General features: G+C 41.4%; 1 protein-coding gene across 3 annotated transcripts in view; it reads left to right on the forward strand.

The window, feature by feature from the left end:
- Positions 1-6111: 6111 nt before the first annotated feature.
- The window catches only part of SLC35A1 (solute carrier family 35 member A1), a 39738-nt gene continuing 28558 nt past the window's right edge, over positions 6112-17291 (forward strand). The window contains exons 1-2 of one of the 3 annotated variants that reach the window (XM_054491494.2): positions 6112-6391; positions 10754-10931. In XM_054491494.2, coding sequence (XP_054347469.1) covers positions 6376-6391; positions 10754-10931 — 194 coding nt within the window. In that variant the 5' untranslated portion in view covers positions 6112-6375. The remainder of the gene's footprint in view (positions 6392-10753; positions 10932-17291) is intronic. The other 2 variants (XR_010126748.1, XM_054491495.2) reach the window with 2 other exon arrangements.

Raw genomic sequence — 17291 nt, forward strand, 5'->3', positions numbered from 1 at the left:
ATCATTAGGGACTCAAGTGGCAATAGCAATGGCTGCTTGAAGCACTGTAAGGTTAGCTTATCAGGCACCGGGCCTTGTATCTCACATGTTAAGGATTGCTGCTTCTTTCTCTAACCAGAGTTGTAAGGAAAACTAGGCACACATGAAAGAAAGACATTAAATCAATATTTTTTTCCTCCAAGACTGAGGATAATTCAGAGTGAGAGAGTAAAAATTAGCTCAGAGTAAGACTGTAAATAGCTGCTTGGTCATTAATTGAGCCGGGATAACAAACCCAGGTAAAGCCTGCTGCAAAGTTAATGGGAAATAACTAAGGATATGCTGACACTATAAAGTATAATAGCAAGGCCCTTCTTTTGAGTGTTTGCTTTCTAATTCACTGAAAAACTTTGTTCTCTAAAATCATATACTCTGGGAAAACTTGCTGCTTGAAATTACATCAGTAAGAATGAAACACCCTACTTTTGCTTGGGGGGATCTACAACATTTTCATACAAAGAAGCAGCCTCAATTAAGGGGCTCCTGAATACAACATTCCACATCTATGGTAACCTTGTAGTTTTCAAGAAACAGGATCCTGAGACTGTTCTACAGTCCCTATTGGATACATATAGTCCTGCTTTGAGTTTATCAAACACTGCTTCCTTTAAATTTCACCTAATCCCATCCTTCCCTAAAATTCTATAAATTTATCTTTTTCTTTGTTTCCTGAGATACCTCTGGTGTTCAGTTTCCCTCATTGGAATGTGTTTTAGGTGGTTCTTGCAGTGCTATAAAGAAATACCTGAGCCTGAGTAATGTATAAGAAAATAGGTTTAATTGGCTCATGATTCTGCAGGCTGTACAGGAAACACAGCGCTGGCATATGCTTCTGGGTAGGCCTCAGGTAGCTTTTACTCATGGCGGAAGGCGAAGTGGGAGCAGGCACATCACATGGCCAGAGCAGAAGAGAGAGAGAGAAAGAGAGAGAGAGACTTTTAAAACACCAGATCACCTGTGAACTCAGAGCAAGAGCTCACTTACCACTAAGGGGATGCCCCAAGCCATTCATGAGGGTTCTGTCCTCATGATCCAGAACTCCCACCAGGCCCCACCTCCAACATTGAGGATTACAATTCAATCTGGGCAGGGACAAATATCCACTTTATATCAGAAGGCATCAGTAAGCTCAACTTTGTCAGACTATAGTTTGACAGGTTTGTCCCTGTTGGTCTTGGGCTATCTGGGTTAGGACAAAGAGGCATCAAAATCTAGTTAAGGTTGATGCCAATGAAGTACAATAGTCTTTTGAGGCAATAAAAATGTATAAGAAAAGTAGGATTCAACAGCATGATGTTATGTGAACCAGAAATGCCACAAAAATGGCTCAGCAGCATTTGACCCACCACTTTAACTGGGATCTCTGTGTGTGTGTGTGTGTGTGTGTGTGTGTATGTGTGTGTGTGTGTGTAAAATGCTCTTCCTCACCAGAAGGAATGATCATTCCTAGTTGATTCTACCACCTAGGACAGGAAAAAACAAAACCTCTTGTTGCCAGAAATTAAAACATGCTTCAAAAAGCTAGTGCAGGCCAGGTGTGGTGGTTCACACCTATAATCCCAGAACTTTGGGGGGCTGAGGTGGGAGGATTGTTTTAGGTGGGGAGTTCAAGAACTAGCCTGGGCAACAAAGTGAGACGCCCCCACCCACAATCTCTACAAGAAGAAAAAAAGACAAAAAAAAAAAAAAAAAAGTAAAAACAGCTGGTGCAGACTTAAAAACAGAGGCAGGCTTACAAGGGCCTTTTGGAACAAATTGAGCATTTAGAAATTATACTTAATTGAGGTAAGTTGACACTATAATGATAGTCCAAAATGGGAAAAGATAAACCATACAAAGCAGAGGATTATTTTTAATTTTTAAAATTAATTTCAAGTACAGATATGAATATTCTGTTTAAATGTATGCATAAGTACATACACAGTAGAGAACTGAATAATTCTACTAGTGGAAACTGTATCAATTACAGTAAGGGAAGATTAGCAGCAGTGAGCACACTAACTACCAGGTAGAGGAAAAGTCCAACACTATTACAAAATGAGATTAATCAAATGTCTGCCTCTACAAAGTCAACTCTGGTCTCCTGGGAGCCCCTTCCAATATTAATATGATGCTAATAAGGCATGCAAAATGTTCCAATAATGTTAACAGACCAGATATATCTATATGTATATTTAACAAGACAATGGTATATAACCAACCCTCTAAAAGGACAATTTTGGAGAAAGAACATGCTGCAGAAGGTGTGGGCTGCTGGGCAGCTCAGAATCTTGCATCCCTATTCCTGTAAGTGCTGAGGTATTTTCATATTATTTTAAACCAATCCACATATCTTGAACATCATTTATTTCACCAATGAATTATTTCTAATATCAATTATGATAGCTAATTAACATCCCCTAGTGAAAGTGGAGATTATAGTGGTTAAAATGCCTGTTGATACATCTTTTTTTTTTTTTTTTTTTTGAGAAGAAGTCTCACTGTGTCGCCCAGGCTGGAGTACAGGGGCGCGATCTCGGCTCACTGCAATCTCCTGGGTTCAAGTGATTCTCCCACTTTGGCCTCCTGAGTAGCTGGGATTACCGGTGCGTGCCACCACGCCCGGCTGATTTTTTGTATTTTTAGTGAAGACGGGGTTTTGCCATATTGGCCAGGCTGGTCTCGAACTCCTGACCTTAGGTGGTCCCTCTGCCTCGACTTCCCAAAGTGCTGGGATTACAGGCGTGAGCCACCATGCCCGGCTGATACATCTGATTTTTTAAAGGCCCTTTTGTTGTGCGAAGATCATTAGTTAGAATGTCTGGCTGGGTAAATAGAATCGATGACAATGCTGACGATATGGAACAGGCGCAAGACTTCTTAACAATATGTAGCATAAATTCCATTGATCTATATCTCTGTTTTGGTACCAGTACCATGCTGTTTTGGTTACTGTAGCCTTGTAGTGTAGTTTGAAGTCAGGTAGCGTGATGCCTCCAGCTTTGTTCTTTTGGCTTACAATTGACTTGGCGATGTGGGCTCTTTTTTGGTTCCATATGAACTTTAAAGTAGTTTTTTCCAATTCTGTGAAGAAAGTCATTGGTAGCTTGATGGGGATGGCATTGAATCTGTAAATTATCTTGGGAAGGATGGCCATTTTCATGATATTGATTCTTCCTACCCATGAGCATGGAATGCTCTTCCATTTGTTTGTATCCTCTTTTATTTCCTTGAGCAGTGGTTTGTAGTTCTCCTTGAAGAGGTCCTTCACATCCCTTGTAAGTTGGATTCCTAGGTATTTTTTTCTCTTTGAAGCAATTGTGAATGGGAGTTCACTCATGATTTGGCTCTCTGTCTGTTATTGATGTATAGGAATGCTTGTGATTTTTGTACATTGATTTTGTATCCTGAGACTTTGCTGAAGTTGCTTATCAGCTTAAGGAGATTTTGGGCTGAGACAATGGGGTTTTCTAGATATACTATCATGTCATCTGCAAACAGGGACAATTTGACTTCCTCTTTTCCTAATTGAATACCCTTGATTTCCTTCTCTTGCCTAATTGCCCTGGCCAGAACTTCCAACACTATGTTGAATAGAAGTGGTGAGAGAGGGCATCCCTGTCTTGTGCCAGTTTTCAAAGGGAATGCTTCCAGTTTTTGCCCATTCAGTATGATATTGGCTGTGGGTTTGTCATAAATAGCTCTTATTATTTTGAGATACGACCCATCAATACCTAATTTATTGAGAGTTTTTAGCATGAAGGGTTGTTGAATTTTGTCAAAGGCCTTTTCTGCATCTATTGAGATACTCATGTGGTTTTTGACTTTGGTTCTGTTTATATGCTGGATTACATTTATTGATTTGCGTATATTGAACCAGCCTTGCATCCCAGGGATGAAGCCCACTTGATCATGGTGGATAAGCTTTTTGATGTGCTGCTGGATTTGGTTTGCCAGTATTTTATTGAGGATTTTTGCATCAATGTTCATCAAGGATATTGGTCTAAAATTCTCTTTTTTTGTTGTGTCTCTGCCAGGCTTTGGTATCAGGATGATGCTGGCCTCATAAAATGAGTTAGGGAGGATTCCCTCTTTTTCTGTTGATTGGAATAGTTTCAGAAGGAATGGTACCAGCTCCTCCTTGTACCTCTGGTAGAATTCGGCTGTGAACCCATCTGGTCCTGGACTTTTTTTGGTTGGTAAGCTATTGATTATTGCCACAATTTTAGAGCCTGTTATTGGTCTATTCAGAGATTCAACTTCTTCCTGGTTTAGTCTTGGGAGGGTGTATGTGTTGAGGAATTTATCCATTTCTTCTAGATTTTCTAGTTTATTTGCGTAGAGGTGTTTGTAATATTCTCTGATGGTAGTTTGTATTTCTGTGGGATTGGTGGTGATATCCCCTTTATCATTTTTTATTGCATCTATTTGATTCTTCTCTCTTTTTTTCTTTATTAATCTTGCTAGCGCCGTCAGAAATAATGCCACATATCTACAACTATCTGATCTTTGACAAACCTGACAAAAACAAGAAATGGGGAAAGGATTCCCTATTTAATAAATGGTGCTGGGAAAACTGGCTAGCCATATGTAGAAAGCTGAAACTGGATCCCTTCCTTACACCTTACACAAAAATCAATTCAAGATGGATTAAAGACTTAAATGTTAGACCTAAAACCATAAAAACCCTAGAAGAAAACCTAGGCAATACCATTCAGGACATAGGCATGGGCAAGGACTTCATGTCTAAAACACCAAAAGCAATGGCAACAAAAGCCAAAATTGACAAATGGGATCTAATTAAACTAAAGAGCTTCTGCACAGCAAAGGAAACTACCATCAGAGTGAACAGGCAACCTACAAAATGGGAGAAAATTTTCGCAACCTACTCATCTGACAAAGGGCTAATATCCAGAATCTACAATGAACTCCAACAAATTTACAAGAAAAAAACAAACAACCCCATCAAAAAGTGGGCAAAGGACATGAACAGACACTTCTCAAAAGAAGACATTTATGCAGCCAAAAAACACATGAAAAAATGCTCACCATCACTGGCCATCAGAGAAATGGAAATCAAAACCACAATGAGATACCATCTCAGACCAGTTAGAATGGCAATCATTAAAAAGTCAGGAAACAACAGGTGCTGGAGAGGATGTGGAGAAATAGGAACACTTTTACACTGCTGGTGGGACTGTAAACTAGTTCAACCCTTGTGGAAGTCAGTGTGGCGATTCCTCAGGGATCTAGAACTAGAAATTCCATTTGACCCAGCCATCCCATTACTGGGTATATACCCAAAGGACTATAAATCATGCTGCTATAAAGACACATGCACACGTATGTTTATTGCGGCATTATTCACAATAGCAAAGACTTGGAACCAACCCAAATGTCCAACAATGATAGACTGGATTAAGAAAATGTGGCACATATACACCATGGAATACTATGCAGCCATAAAAAATGATGAGTTCATGTCCTTTGTAGGGACATGGATGAAATTGGAAATCATCATTCTCAGTAAACTATCGCAAGAACAAAAAACCAAACACTGCATATTCTCACTCATAGGTGGGAATTGAACAATGAGAACACACGGACACAGGAAGGGGAACATCACACTTCTGGGACTGTTGTGGGGTGGGGGGAGGGGGGAGGGATGGCATTGGGAGATATACCTAATGCTAGATGACGAGTTGGTGGGTGCAGCACACCAGCATGGCACATGTATACATATGTAACTTACCTGCACGTTGCGCACATGTACCATAGAGCCTAAAGTATAATAATAATAATAATAATAATAAAAAGAAAAAAAACAATATGTAGCATAAATTATAACTTATCTAGAATGCAAGGTAACAGTGGAAGATAATGAGCTAGGTGGAAGTTACAAATGTTGCCGCAAGTAGTTTCTGTTACTTTACGAGTTCTGGGAGCTTCTCTAACAGCTTTGACAGGAGTGAATCCCCAAGGCTAAACTCAAATCCTTATTTGCCGCCTACTCACACCTTTGTGAGGACTACGATTCCCAGAAGGCAACGCTCCCTTCACTCAACTTCCTTAGCCGGCGGGGAGCCGCAGTTTACAGGACCACCTTCCCAACCGAATTTCACACACCTGTCACCTAGGACGCAGCAGGGAAGGCCGCCCTTCGATCCGCGTTCTCCCCATTTTGGGGTGTAGCTTGGATTCCTGAGCCCAGTTTTAGTGCGTGGCCGATCGGGAGGCCGGCGAGGCGCTCTAGGCCGAGCGGCTTCGTCTCTATGACCACAAGGGGCGGTCCCTGGTGTCCTGCGCGGGGGCGCGGAGGGGGCGGGCGTCAGTTCCGCGCGGGGCTGTCGGGGAACCATGGCTGCCCCGAGAGGTGAGAACTGGGGCTGCTGGGAGTGGGGAGTCCGCTGGGGGCGGCGGCGGGCGAGTATCTGCGCTGGTCAGCCCCTGTCGGGCAGCGAAGCACCCTGGTTGCCCACTGCCTCTGGGGCCAGGCTGAGGCGTCAGGAGTTTGCGTAGAGCCGCTCCCGGCAGTCAGGGCAGCCGGCCTCCCGCTGCGGCTGCAGTCTCCGCGGCTGACTCCGCGCTGGGCAGGTCGGCAGTCAGAGACCGCACTGACCTCCACTAGCTGGGAGTGAATGGGAACCGAATTCTGACAGGCCGGGGCTGCGGCGGACCCGGAGAGGGGCCAGGGCGTGGGTCCGGGGCTGGACCGCATTACCCAGCAAGGCAGAACAGTTCTTGGCCCTGGCCCCGCGGCTCCGGTCTCCTCTGCGCCTCCTGCCCTGTGGATGCTCAGAGGCTTAAAGGCAGGCTCCGGGCGCAGATCCCACGCGGCGGCTGGGCCGTGCAACAACCACTAAAGACATCACTAGGGCGTCAAAACAGCACTGAAATCGTAACGAAAGGAAGATAACAGTCGTTAACAGTTCCCACCTGTATGCTGTGTGTAATTATAGAGAATACTGTATGCAGTTAGAAGGAACACTCTGATATTTGGGGTGGAAGCTGAGATCCACCTCCCTCCTCCTAAGGGATGGCACATTCGGGTGAAGGCGTATTTGTTGACTAATTGACATTTAAGGAGAGCGAGTCTAATTGACTCCGCACCACTTTTTGCTGAGCAGTGTGTGTAAGTTGGGACCAGAGGTGGATTCTTTGACTGTGGTGCATTAACTAGGAGAAGTTGGGCAACACCCGGATTCTTGCTCCACCCGTCCTCCACAGAGCACTTGGCTTCACCCTTGAATAAATATTGAACGAATACCTAAGGAATATCTTCTTGCGTGGGTGTCAAGATATTTTCCCTGTTGCGGGTTCCATGTTTATCATCAGGCCCTGCCCAGGGGCATTATCTTTAGTTGCATATGCTTCTCTTATGTCTTCTTTCTGTTTCATTTCAAATAAGTCCAATCTTAAAAACCTTTTTTTGTAGCAACACAGGAAATAAAGGAAACAGAAATAGAATTGTTTTGATAACTAAAATGGAATGGGGATAGCAAAATTGATCCGAACGAAAACTTATAAATTACAGAAGTCAAATCATTACTTGAAATAGCTGCAACAATGTAAAGGTTTAGGCTTATTGCCAATACATACTTGTTGAGCCTCGATTGTAATCCTAACAAAATTACAGTTTCCATAGTTTCCGAATATCCACGAAAGATTTATCTGGGACTTCCTGAATTTCTAAGTTCTTAGGTATTACAAATAATGTCCCCATAAACTATAGTAAAACATAACTGAAAAAAACATTTTAAACTGTAAGTTTCTTTTGGGGGACATTTCCACACAAACGCTATGTGGGAGCTAACAGAACTTCGTGAAAAGCAGGGAACAATGCAGGGTTAAAATGTGGCTGCCAGTTGAGTTGTGGGCTAGGTTTATAGTTACTGGCATTGGGTGTGATTTGAATTATTTGCCCAATTTGAAGTGATTACATATGGACTTTTGATATTACCCTGAAATAATTGAAATAGCTAATAACTGAAGTTTTATACTGGAGAATTTGTGAATGGAGTGAACAAGAAATAGTTCGGTCTGATGTTAAACTGCCAGAGAAAATCGTACTTAAAAACATTTAGTATTTAAAAGTTGGAATACGTTTAAAACTGGTATTCCATGTCAAAGCCCAATTTGTTTTGCACATACCTAAACTTACTTGATTACCCTTCCACTTAGATCAGTAGTTATTTTCAAGAATATAATATATATTCCCATATAATCACTATGCAAAAAGGTATTTTTTCAAGTTAATGACACTATTACAAGTCAGAATATGTTTGTAGGCTATCAATATTTGGTTTAGTGTTTAAATATTCACTATGTTGTTTTTGGAATCAGGAACCTGTACAATAGCTAAAATAAAGTACTTTTTAGTTTACCAGCCCTAACTTCTCTTATTTATGAAAGTGTTGATAATCTAGGACATGAGATGGCAAACTTTTCCTGTGAAGGGCTGGATAGTCTCTTGTCATAACTACTCAGATCTGCTGTTGTAGGGAAAAAAAGTAGCCTGGATAATTTAGAAACAAATGAGCATGGCTATGTTCTAATAAAACTATTCATGGACACTAAAATTTGAATTTCATGCAATTTTCACGTATCACACGATGTTATTACATTTTTTATCAGCCATTTAAAAATGTAAAACCATCATGAGTTCACAGGCCTCATGTAAACTAGCGACATATATAGTTTGTTCACCCTTTATCTAGAAGATGGGAAGTGCCTTCTCTTCTACTGATTAAAGGTTATTGCTGTTTATTTTTGAAGTCATATTTTTTCCCTTGTGTAGGAAAGTTTTAGAACAAAAGGAGTATTATAGTGGTCTCCTTCACTTCCTTTTATATAAATACTGATTTTTGGCTCCTCAGATCTTTTGGAAAGAAAGTTTAAGCAGTTAAAAACTATTTCTTCTGTTTTACTTTTTATTTAAAACCTGAAATGATCTTAAAAACTTGCCTACAATTCAGAAAATATTCTTTAATTCACTCGGGAAAATGTTTATATTGAAGAACCTGTTTCCTTGTAAGTTCCAACCATACTGTATCTAAAGATAATCTGTTTGAAACTCCTGTTTTATTTCCCTATGAAAACAGTCTTTGAATTGTGATTAGGCTCCCAAAGCAGTGAACAAAATCGTACTCAGCATATAATGTAGTTAAAGTAGCAGGCTGGAGTCACCTGGTGTCCTTCTGGTTCTTAACCTGGAGTTGTCAAAGTATGGCTCTGGAAAGCCTAAAATATTTGTTTCTGGCCCTTTACAGAAAAATTTGCTGATCCCTGTTTAACCTTGAGCCTAAAGATTTGAATGGAGATTAAGGGGAACTGGGGGACAATAGGTGGGAGGTGGGTAAGGAAAGTAGAAATAGTTTGATCCTTGGGTGATGGCAGTACCCGAGCAGGTCTGGGAATAAGGAAGTATGAGGGAGACTTGGTACCCACTGCTTACGGTTTTACCAAAGGTCTTGGACAGGCTCTGGTGCCTGAGAGATGGCTGCTGCTCAGATATACTTGCAGGCAATTCTTGAATTGAGTGTTTATATGTTTCCTGCGTTTCTAGTTTTATAGAGCTGTGTTCTTAATATTCTTTTCCTGTGTTATGAATTATTGTTTTGTATAATGCAATGAAATGAGTGGCTAGATGTAAGTTCCTATTGTGAAAAAGTTTTATATTAAGCCCCACTCATTTCTCAATTATTATTTTCTTTCTGCTGCCTTTAAATCTAGAATATACATTGCTGCAGTTGGTTTCATGCTTTGCATCTACAAGTTTGTAATCATAAAAATATTTAAAATATGTGCTGGGGCCAGGCATGGTGGCTAATGCCTGTAATCCCAGCCCTTTGGGAGGCCGAGGTGGGTGGATCACCCGAGGTCAGGAGTTCGAGACCAGCCTGGCCAACATGGTGAAACCTCTTCCCTACTAAAAATACAAAAATTAGCTGGGCGTAGTGGTGGGTGCCTGTAATCCCAGCTGCTCAGGAGGCTAAGGCGGGAGAATTGCTTGAACCCGGGAGGTGGAGTTTGCAGTGAGCTGAGATCACATCAAGATCATGCCACTGCACTCCAGCCTGGGTGACAGAGTGAGACCCTGTCCTAAAATATATGTCTGGCATGGTGGCTCGCACCTGTAATTCCAGCACTTCAGGAGGCGGAGGCGGGCGGATCACTTGAGGTCAGGAGTTAGAGACCAGCCTGGCCAACATGGGGAAACCCCATCTCTACTAAAAATGCAAAAAATTGCCTGGCCATGGTAGTGCATGCCTATAGTCCGGAGAGGCTGAGGCACGAGAATCGCTTGAACCTGGGAGGCGGAGGTTGCAGTGAGCTGAGATCACGCCACTGTACTCCAACCTGGGGGACAGAGTGAGACCCTGTCTCCAAAAAAACTCACCACCACCACCAACAATATATATATAATGTAATTTATAACATCCTGAACTAGAATCAGTATGCTACATAGTCTTGCAATTGGGACACTCCCCAGGAACAAAACTTATGCCTAATTGGCTGATGTTTAAAGTCAGCTGTGTTTGTGTGTGTGTGTGTGTGGGTGTGTACACGCTCATGTAATTGGCAAACATTGTTTTGAAAAAAATTTTTAAACATGAGTTTTAGAAAATATTTTGTGCTTGGAATTGGAAGGTATTTTTGGGCTATAACTAGTTTATTAACTTATATATACATATATTGTCTACTAAGTAATGTCTTTGTTGCACGTATTTTCCAGACAATGTCACTTTATTATTCAAGTTATACTGCTTGGCAGTGATGACCCTGATGGCTGCAGCCTATACCATAGCTTTAAGATACACAAGGACATCAGACAAAGAACTCTACTTTTCAACCACAGCCGTGTGTATCACAGAAGTTATAAAGTTATTGCTAAGTGTGGGAATTTTAGCTAAGTGAGTATAAATATAGTGCGTTAAATTATTTTTCTACCTGGTGAGGGTATTTGTTAGAAAATTCAAGCTACATCTTTATATGTTTAATTGCTCTGGGCCAGTGTTTCTCAACTAGGGGTGATTTTGCCCCCAAGAAGGTTTTTTACTTGTCACAACTTGAGAGATGCTACTCGCATCTAGTGGGTGGAGACCAAGGATGCTGCTAAACATCCTGCAATCCCCATGACAGCCTCACAACAAAGATTTATCCAGCCCCAAATGTCAGTACTGCTGAGGTTGAAGAACGCTGCTGTAGAATAGGAGTTGGCAAACTATGTCCCATGGGCCAAATCCAGCTTGCTCCCTGGTTTTGGTGTAATGCAGACTGACTGGTTTGCAAAGCCTAAAATATTTACTGTTTGGCCCTTACAGAGAACAATTATTGACTTGTGTTTTGGATGAATATAATAATAATAACATTTCTTGAGTGTTTCCTATGTTAAGTGCTAGGCACTGTGCTATGTGTTTTTTGTGTTTTCTCATTTAGTCCTTCCACATTTTCAAGGTAAGTACTTTACCCCTGTTTTATTGTCACAGCATCTGAGGTTCCTTAAGATTACACTGTTAATATGTGGCAGCACCGGGCTTTGAATCAGAAACATCATGCAAGAATTGTTTAGCTAAGGATGTGGTATAAGAGAGGGTTAAGAATTAGGGGCATTGGAGGAGATAGACCTAATTTTAATCCTAGACTGAGATTGTGGCTGCATACACACTTGTAACCTCTTTAAGCTTCAGTTTGTTCATTTTTTTAATTTGAGAAAATAATATGGGGTGCTGAAAATTAAATACAATCTAATAGGTAAATTACCAGGGGAAAGATTTATGAGATGGGAACCTATTTGAGTCATTGGGCCAGTTAAGAAGTCATACAGGTTTCAAGATGTGTGTTGGTGAGTGAAGGGAAGCAGGGAGGAATAGTGTTGTATGTAGGCTTTTATGTAGAAACAGACATTACATTTAAATATTGAAATGTTACAAGACATTGTGATTGCTTCAGCTTCAGCAATGTGTGATGAGACAGTTGATAATGCAACTGCAAGCATGGCTATCATTTTGGGAAAGATACCCAGTGAAAGTGTTGAAAATTGGTTCTAGATCTTGAAGAGGCTTATACTAATCCACTTGAAGTAGTTCAAATATGAAAAAGATGTGTTATAAATAAAGTTTCAGTGCCACAAAAAAAAAAAACAGCACTCGAATACAAAATTTTCTTTTTTTCTTTTCAGCAAGGCAGTTTTCCTTCTATAGAAGGGTGTGCCCTCACAGATGGAGCAATGGTGAGCGCACACCTGGACAAGGGAGGAAAAGGGGACTTATTCCTGACGCATGTGGCCTCTGCGGCTGTGTCGTTCCCCTGTTGGCTAGGGTTAGACTGCACGGGCTAAACTAATTCCAATTGGCTAATTTAAAGAGAGTGATGGGATGAGTGGTTTGGCGGGAAAAATGGTTGTGGCAGAGCAGGAAATCGGAATGAGTCAGGGTGGAGAATGAGCGGGTAGTCAGGATGAGTCAGGGTGGAGAATGAGCAGGTAGTCAGAATGAGTCAGGGTGGAGAGGGTAATCAGAAAAGGTTGCTTTACGAGGAAGTTAAGTTTAAAAGTAGAAGGCAAAGAATTGAACATACTGACATATTGATTCTTTGAAGAGAAATTCAGAACTCGTATCTAACGGTCCCCTCCTCTTGCATTTTCCTTACAGCTCTTGCTCTTCAAACTTCCTTAACATGCCTTGGCTTGGTTCTGCTCGATTTTCCAAAAGAAGAAGCTTCTCTGGATAAGGTGGAGGATAGTTAAGGGAGGTTTTAGTAAGTGCCATTTCTATGAGCACTTACTCTGCACCAACCCACAGATGCATGGTATGACACAGCACCCAACAAGAATAAGTACACCCATTACAGCTGTGAGGGAAATAAGAATTGAGGCTGTTATTCCTTTACATTTACCGAACCACTTTTATAGCCATCCTGTAAAGGGGTCATTTACCCCTGAGTTGCTGGCTAACTCATTGGACAGAGCAGTCAGACCTTGCAATGCCTTTGTTATACTTCCATTAGGGGCAGTGTTGTTTGGGATGAAGGTACAACATTCAGTTTTAATCATGATGCAAACTCCTCCTCTTTCTGCTAATATCATATCTAAGGCTATCCTATCTTCCCAAGCCATCTGGCAGTTAGTCCCTAATTGCTCAGCTATTGCTTTAACAGCATCTCTAGTGTAGTTAATAAATTGCTGTTGGTTGTAATAGGTGTAGTTTATCCAATCTATGTTAATTGTCACCCACCAAAATATTGACTCAAATCCTGCAGCTATTTGATTTCGGGCTTTAAATTGATCTGGTATTCCCTGTGGGATTCCAATTGTATCTAAATAGACATGAGAGTTGAAAGACCCATAAGGAGCTTCTCTTGCTTTACGATGTCTTATTTTTCCTTCCTTGGGTTGATGAAATGCCAGAGTGAAAGGGATAGCCAATTGAACTAGAGCATAAGTACTGCTCTAATTATTTGGCAGAGTGTCCAGTAAAGGTCTTCCATAATACCACCATACAATCCGCTCAGGGATGAATAAGGGCAGATTGACGGGTCACCTCTTGGAAGTGCCTAACTTCACTGCATCCTGTTAAGTCTCCAAGAAATGCCAAATTTTTCCCCTTGTTGTTGGAGACACGAGGTAAAATTGGTTTTGGAAGATGGAGGCTGGATGGCCCTTGGGGGCTGACCTGCAGGGTGTTGGACTTCAGGAAATAGCAGAGAAGGAGCTTAGCACAATTTGTTATTCCAGGCGGTAGAATCTTGAAAAAGCTACCATGCACTCCATGTCCACTTGATTTGAGGACCATCCCAGTGGAAAGGGAACAACCTGGGCCTCTGGCCTATCGTGCGCACAAGCGTAACAGTTACTTTTGTTTAAAGTGTGAATAGAATATTTAATCCATTTTAACCAGGCATTTACATCTTTATACCCTGTTTCAATGGCTGTGATTTGCCTTAGGTCTCCTATTTCTACTACTGAGACCTTGCTTTTGTCGTTTGGCATGAGGCGAGGCATAGTTTTATTTTGTAGGTTTGTGAAATGGGCAGTTGTAGGAGGTAGAGCAGGGAGAACAAAGCGCATCTTAAAGACGCCTATAGGATCCTTTCCAGTGACCTCTGCTCCTAAACCATAGAAACGCTCTAAAGTGGGGTTAGAGTTGCTAGTGGTAGGAATAGTAATGGATATAGGCACTGTGTTAGGAAAGGAAAGGAAAAGATAGACTAAGCTTTTCTTAGCTTTAATTTGGTGGGGCTTGATCCAGGAACAATAGTCCATGATTCTGATGATAATGGTGCTTGCTTGACTCGGGTGTGATGTGTCCATCCCCCTTCTGTGGTACGAACCATAGTCTTGGTGGTTAGCAGCACAAGGTAGGGTCCTTCCCAGGCTGGCTTGAGTTTTCCTTCTTTCCACCCTTTGATGAGAGTGTGATCCCCAGGCTAGTGCTCGTTTACCAGAAATTCTAGGGGTGGTACCTGTGCTAAAAGACTTTTAGTTTTGAGGGAAAGGAAAGTGGAAGATAAACCAAGTATATAATTTATGAGAAACTGATCTTTTGTTTTAAATTTGGGGACACCAGGCTGGGCGCAGTGGCTCACGCCTGTAATCCCAGCAGTTTGGGAGGCCGAGGCGGGCGGATCACTTGAGGTCGGGAGTTTTGAGACCAGCCTGGCCAACATGGAGAAACCTTGTCTCTACTAAAAAATACAAAATTAGCCAGGCTTGGTGGCACATGCCTGTAATCCCAGCTACTCGGGAGGCTTAGGCGGGAGAATCGCTTGAACCTGGGAGGCGGAGGTTGCGGTGAGCCGAGATCACACCATTGCACTCTAGGCTGGGCAACAAGAGTGAAACTCTGACTCAAAAAAAAAAAACAAAAACTGGGGGACACCAGCAGTGGACTTTATAGTCCTTAGTGCCTTCTTCCTGAGAAATTTCCTTTAGCACCTATTTTTATTAGTTTTTAGACCAAAGAAAGCCAAACACCATTTTATATTTGACAATGCTTCCTGTATGATTATACCAGATAAGCTAAATTTCACCTTTATATTAGTGTATTATTAATATTAAACTCAATTTTAATAAAACCCTGTAGACATATTTATCCGATTTTCATGTCTGACCGTAAGGTAAGATTTCCATAGACTCTTTTTAACCTTTTATAAAATTTTGTTAAAGAGCCAGGTAAGTGTTTTAAGAATAACCCATTGTGCTTTTATTTTAATGTCCAGTTCACAGAAAAACTGGATGATACCCCTTTAACTTTAGCCAATATGGTTACACACACAATTTCCTTTACAATTAACATTTTAAAACTTGCTTAAACCCTCAAAACAAAATTTTTTTTTACCTTTTAATGTAGGTAAAAATCCACATTCTATGCCTCCTTATTATCCTTTTACCAAAAGTATATTTTACTTTCCTTATACACCTTGCACATAAACTGTTTCTTCAATAGTTTTACATTCAGGAGGCCTAATTACTTTTAAATTATACATTTCTTGCATAAATTCCCTTTTATAGCATTTTTCACGACTTTCACAATCTTCGACAGGCCTCAATTTTCTGACTTCCTGTAAACATCACTTTCTTTAAACAACCAGTTAATTTATTTTGGGATAATAATTTACCATATAACATTCTTTTTATATAAATTCTCCCCCTCTCCTTTTTTTCCCCCCAAGATGATAACCATTCTTTACCAAAGCAAACTTCCTTCAGGTCTGTGGACTAGACTGCCTAAGGCCACAAGATTAGAAGTTAGGATAATACATATTACACTGCTAACTTTTAGCAAACTTTACCTTTGTTGAAAACCTTGTAAGTTTGGGATTTCAATTATCCTTTGCTATTAATAAGACTGTTTAGTTTAAATTAACTTAGAATTGGTATAGACCACTCCTTCCTGATTCTGTAAGTACTTTAAGGCTTAGCTGAGTGCAAACAGCTTACCAACTATTAGGCAATTTTCCTAACTCTACTTCTATAAGAGTTTCCCTATCACTTACTGAATACCCATTGTGGCTTTTTCCCTCAATCACGCGGGAGAAACCATCTATCGTCCTGTCCTGAAGGGAGTTCCTTCTAGGTCTGGTCGGACCTTTGTATGGTAATTAATTAAGATTTAGATCCCCTGTTAGGAAACCTGCTGGGTTAAGGGAATTATCAGTGGTTAATGTTAAATCATCTTTTTCTAACAGAATAGTCCCATACTTTAGTATTTTTGAGTTAGTAAGCTACCTTTTTGCCTTAGGATAGTTCTGAACTGGTGAGATGTGCTCACAATGAGGTTTCCTCTAAAAGTTATTTTTCTACTTTTTTCTGTTAGCAAAGCAGTTGCCGGTACAGACTGAATGCATTTGGGTCATCCGCAGGTTACTGGGTTAAGGATTTTTGATAGGAAGGCTACGGGTGATCTCAGTGCTTTCAGGCTATGCCCTTGTTTACACTGACAACAAGGTGGTATTGGAGTGTTATAGAGTCACGGAGAAGACCTTCAATTATCAATTATAGGTTTTAAATTTACCCTAGCTTTTAAAGGAATAGGGTACACTGTTTTTATTACTTCTCTCTGTCTCTCTCTCTCTTTTTCTCGCTCTCTGACTGTGTCTCTTTCTCTTTCTCTCTCTCTCTCTGACTTCCTCTCTCAGTTTCTCTTTCCTCTCTGCTGGTCTTTCCCTGCCTCTGCCAGCCGCTTATGCTGCTGTTCTTCCCTCTCCTCCTTCCCCTAGGGGAGCGACCAGTGGGAGTGGAGTTTAGATTTTCCCCTGAGAAGAAGGGAAAGGGGAGTTCTGAATCTTTTTCTTACTACTGGAGGTTTGTGTGAGGTTCAGCCCCCCACAATGGGGATTTTTCACCTCTTTGAGGTTCAATGCACCCCCATGGTTATTTTTCACCTCTTTTTGAGGTTCAACCCCCCGTAATGGGGATTTCTCAGTTCTTTGAGGTTCAGCCCCTGAAATTAGTGGAAGGCTCAACCCATCAAACCAGGGGTGTCTTCCCTCGCCTGTCCTGGAAGACTCAACCCCTCCAAACCAGGGATGTCTTGCCTTGCCTGCTGTGGAAGGCTCAACCCCTCAAACCAGGGATGTCTTGCCTTGCCTGCTCTGGAAGTCTCAACCCCTCAAACCAGGGTGTCTTGCCTTGTCTGCCCTGGGAGGTTGACCTGTTTCCTTCCTTTGCCCCTCTGAAGGTCCCTTGCACACTTCCCACTCATGTTGTCCTCTGGCTGCTCCCCCAAGGGAGAATTAGGCCCTTCTTAGTGTTGGCGTGCTGGTATAAATCT

This window comes from Pongo pygmaeus, chromosome 5 (assembly GCF_028885625.2).
Source record: "Pongo pygmaeus isolate AG05252 chromosome 5, NHGRI_mPonPyg2-v2.0_pri, whole genome shotgun sequence".
NCBI classification, from domain to species: Eukaryota; Metazoa; Chordata; class Mammalia; order Primates; family Hominidae; genus Pongo; species Pongo pygmaeus.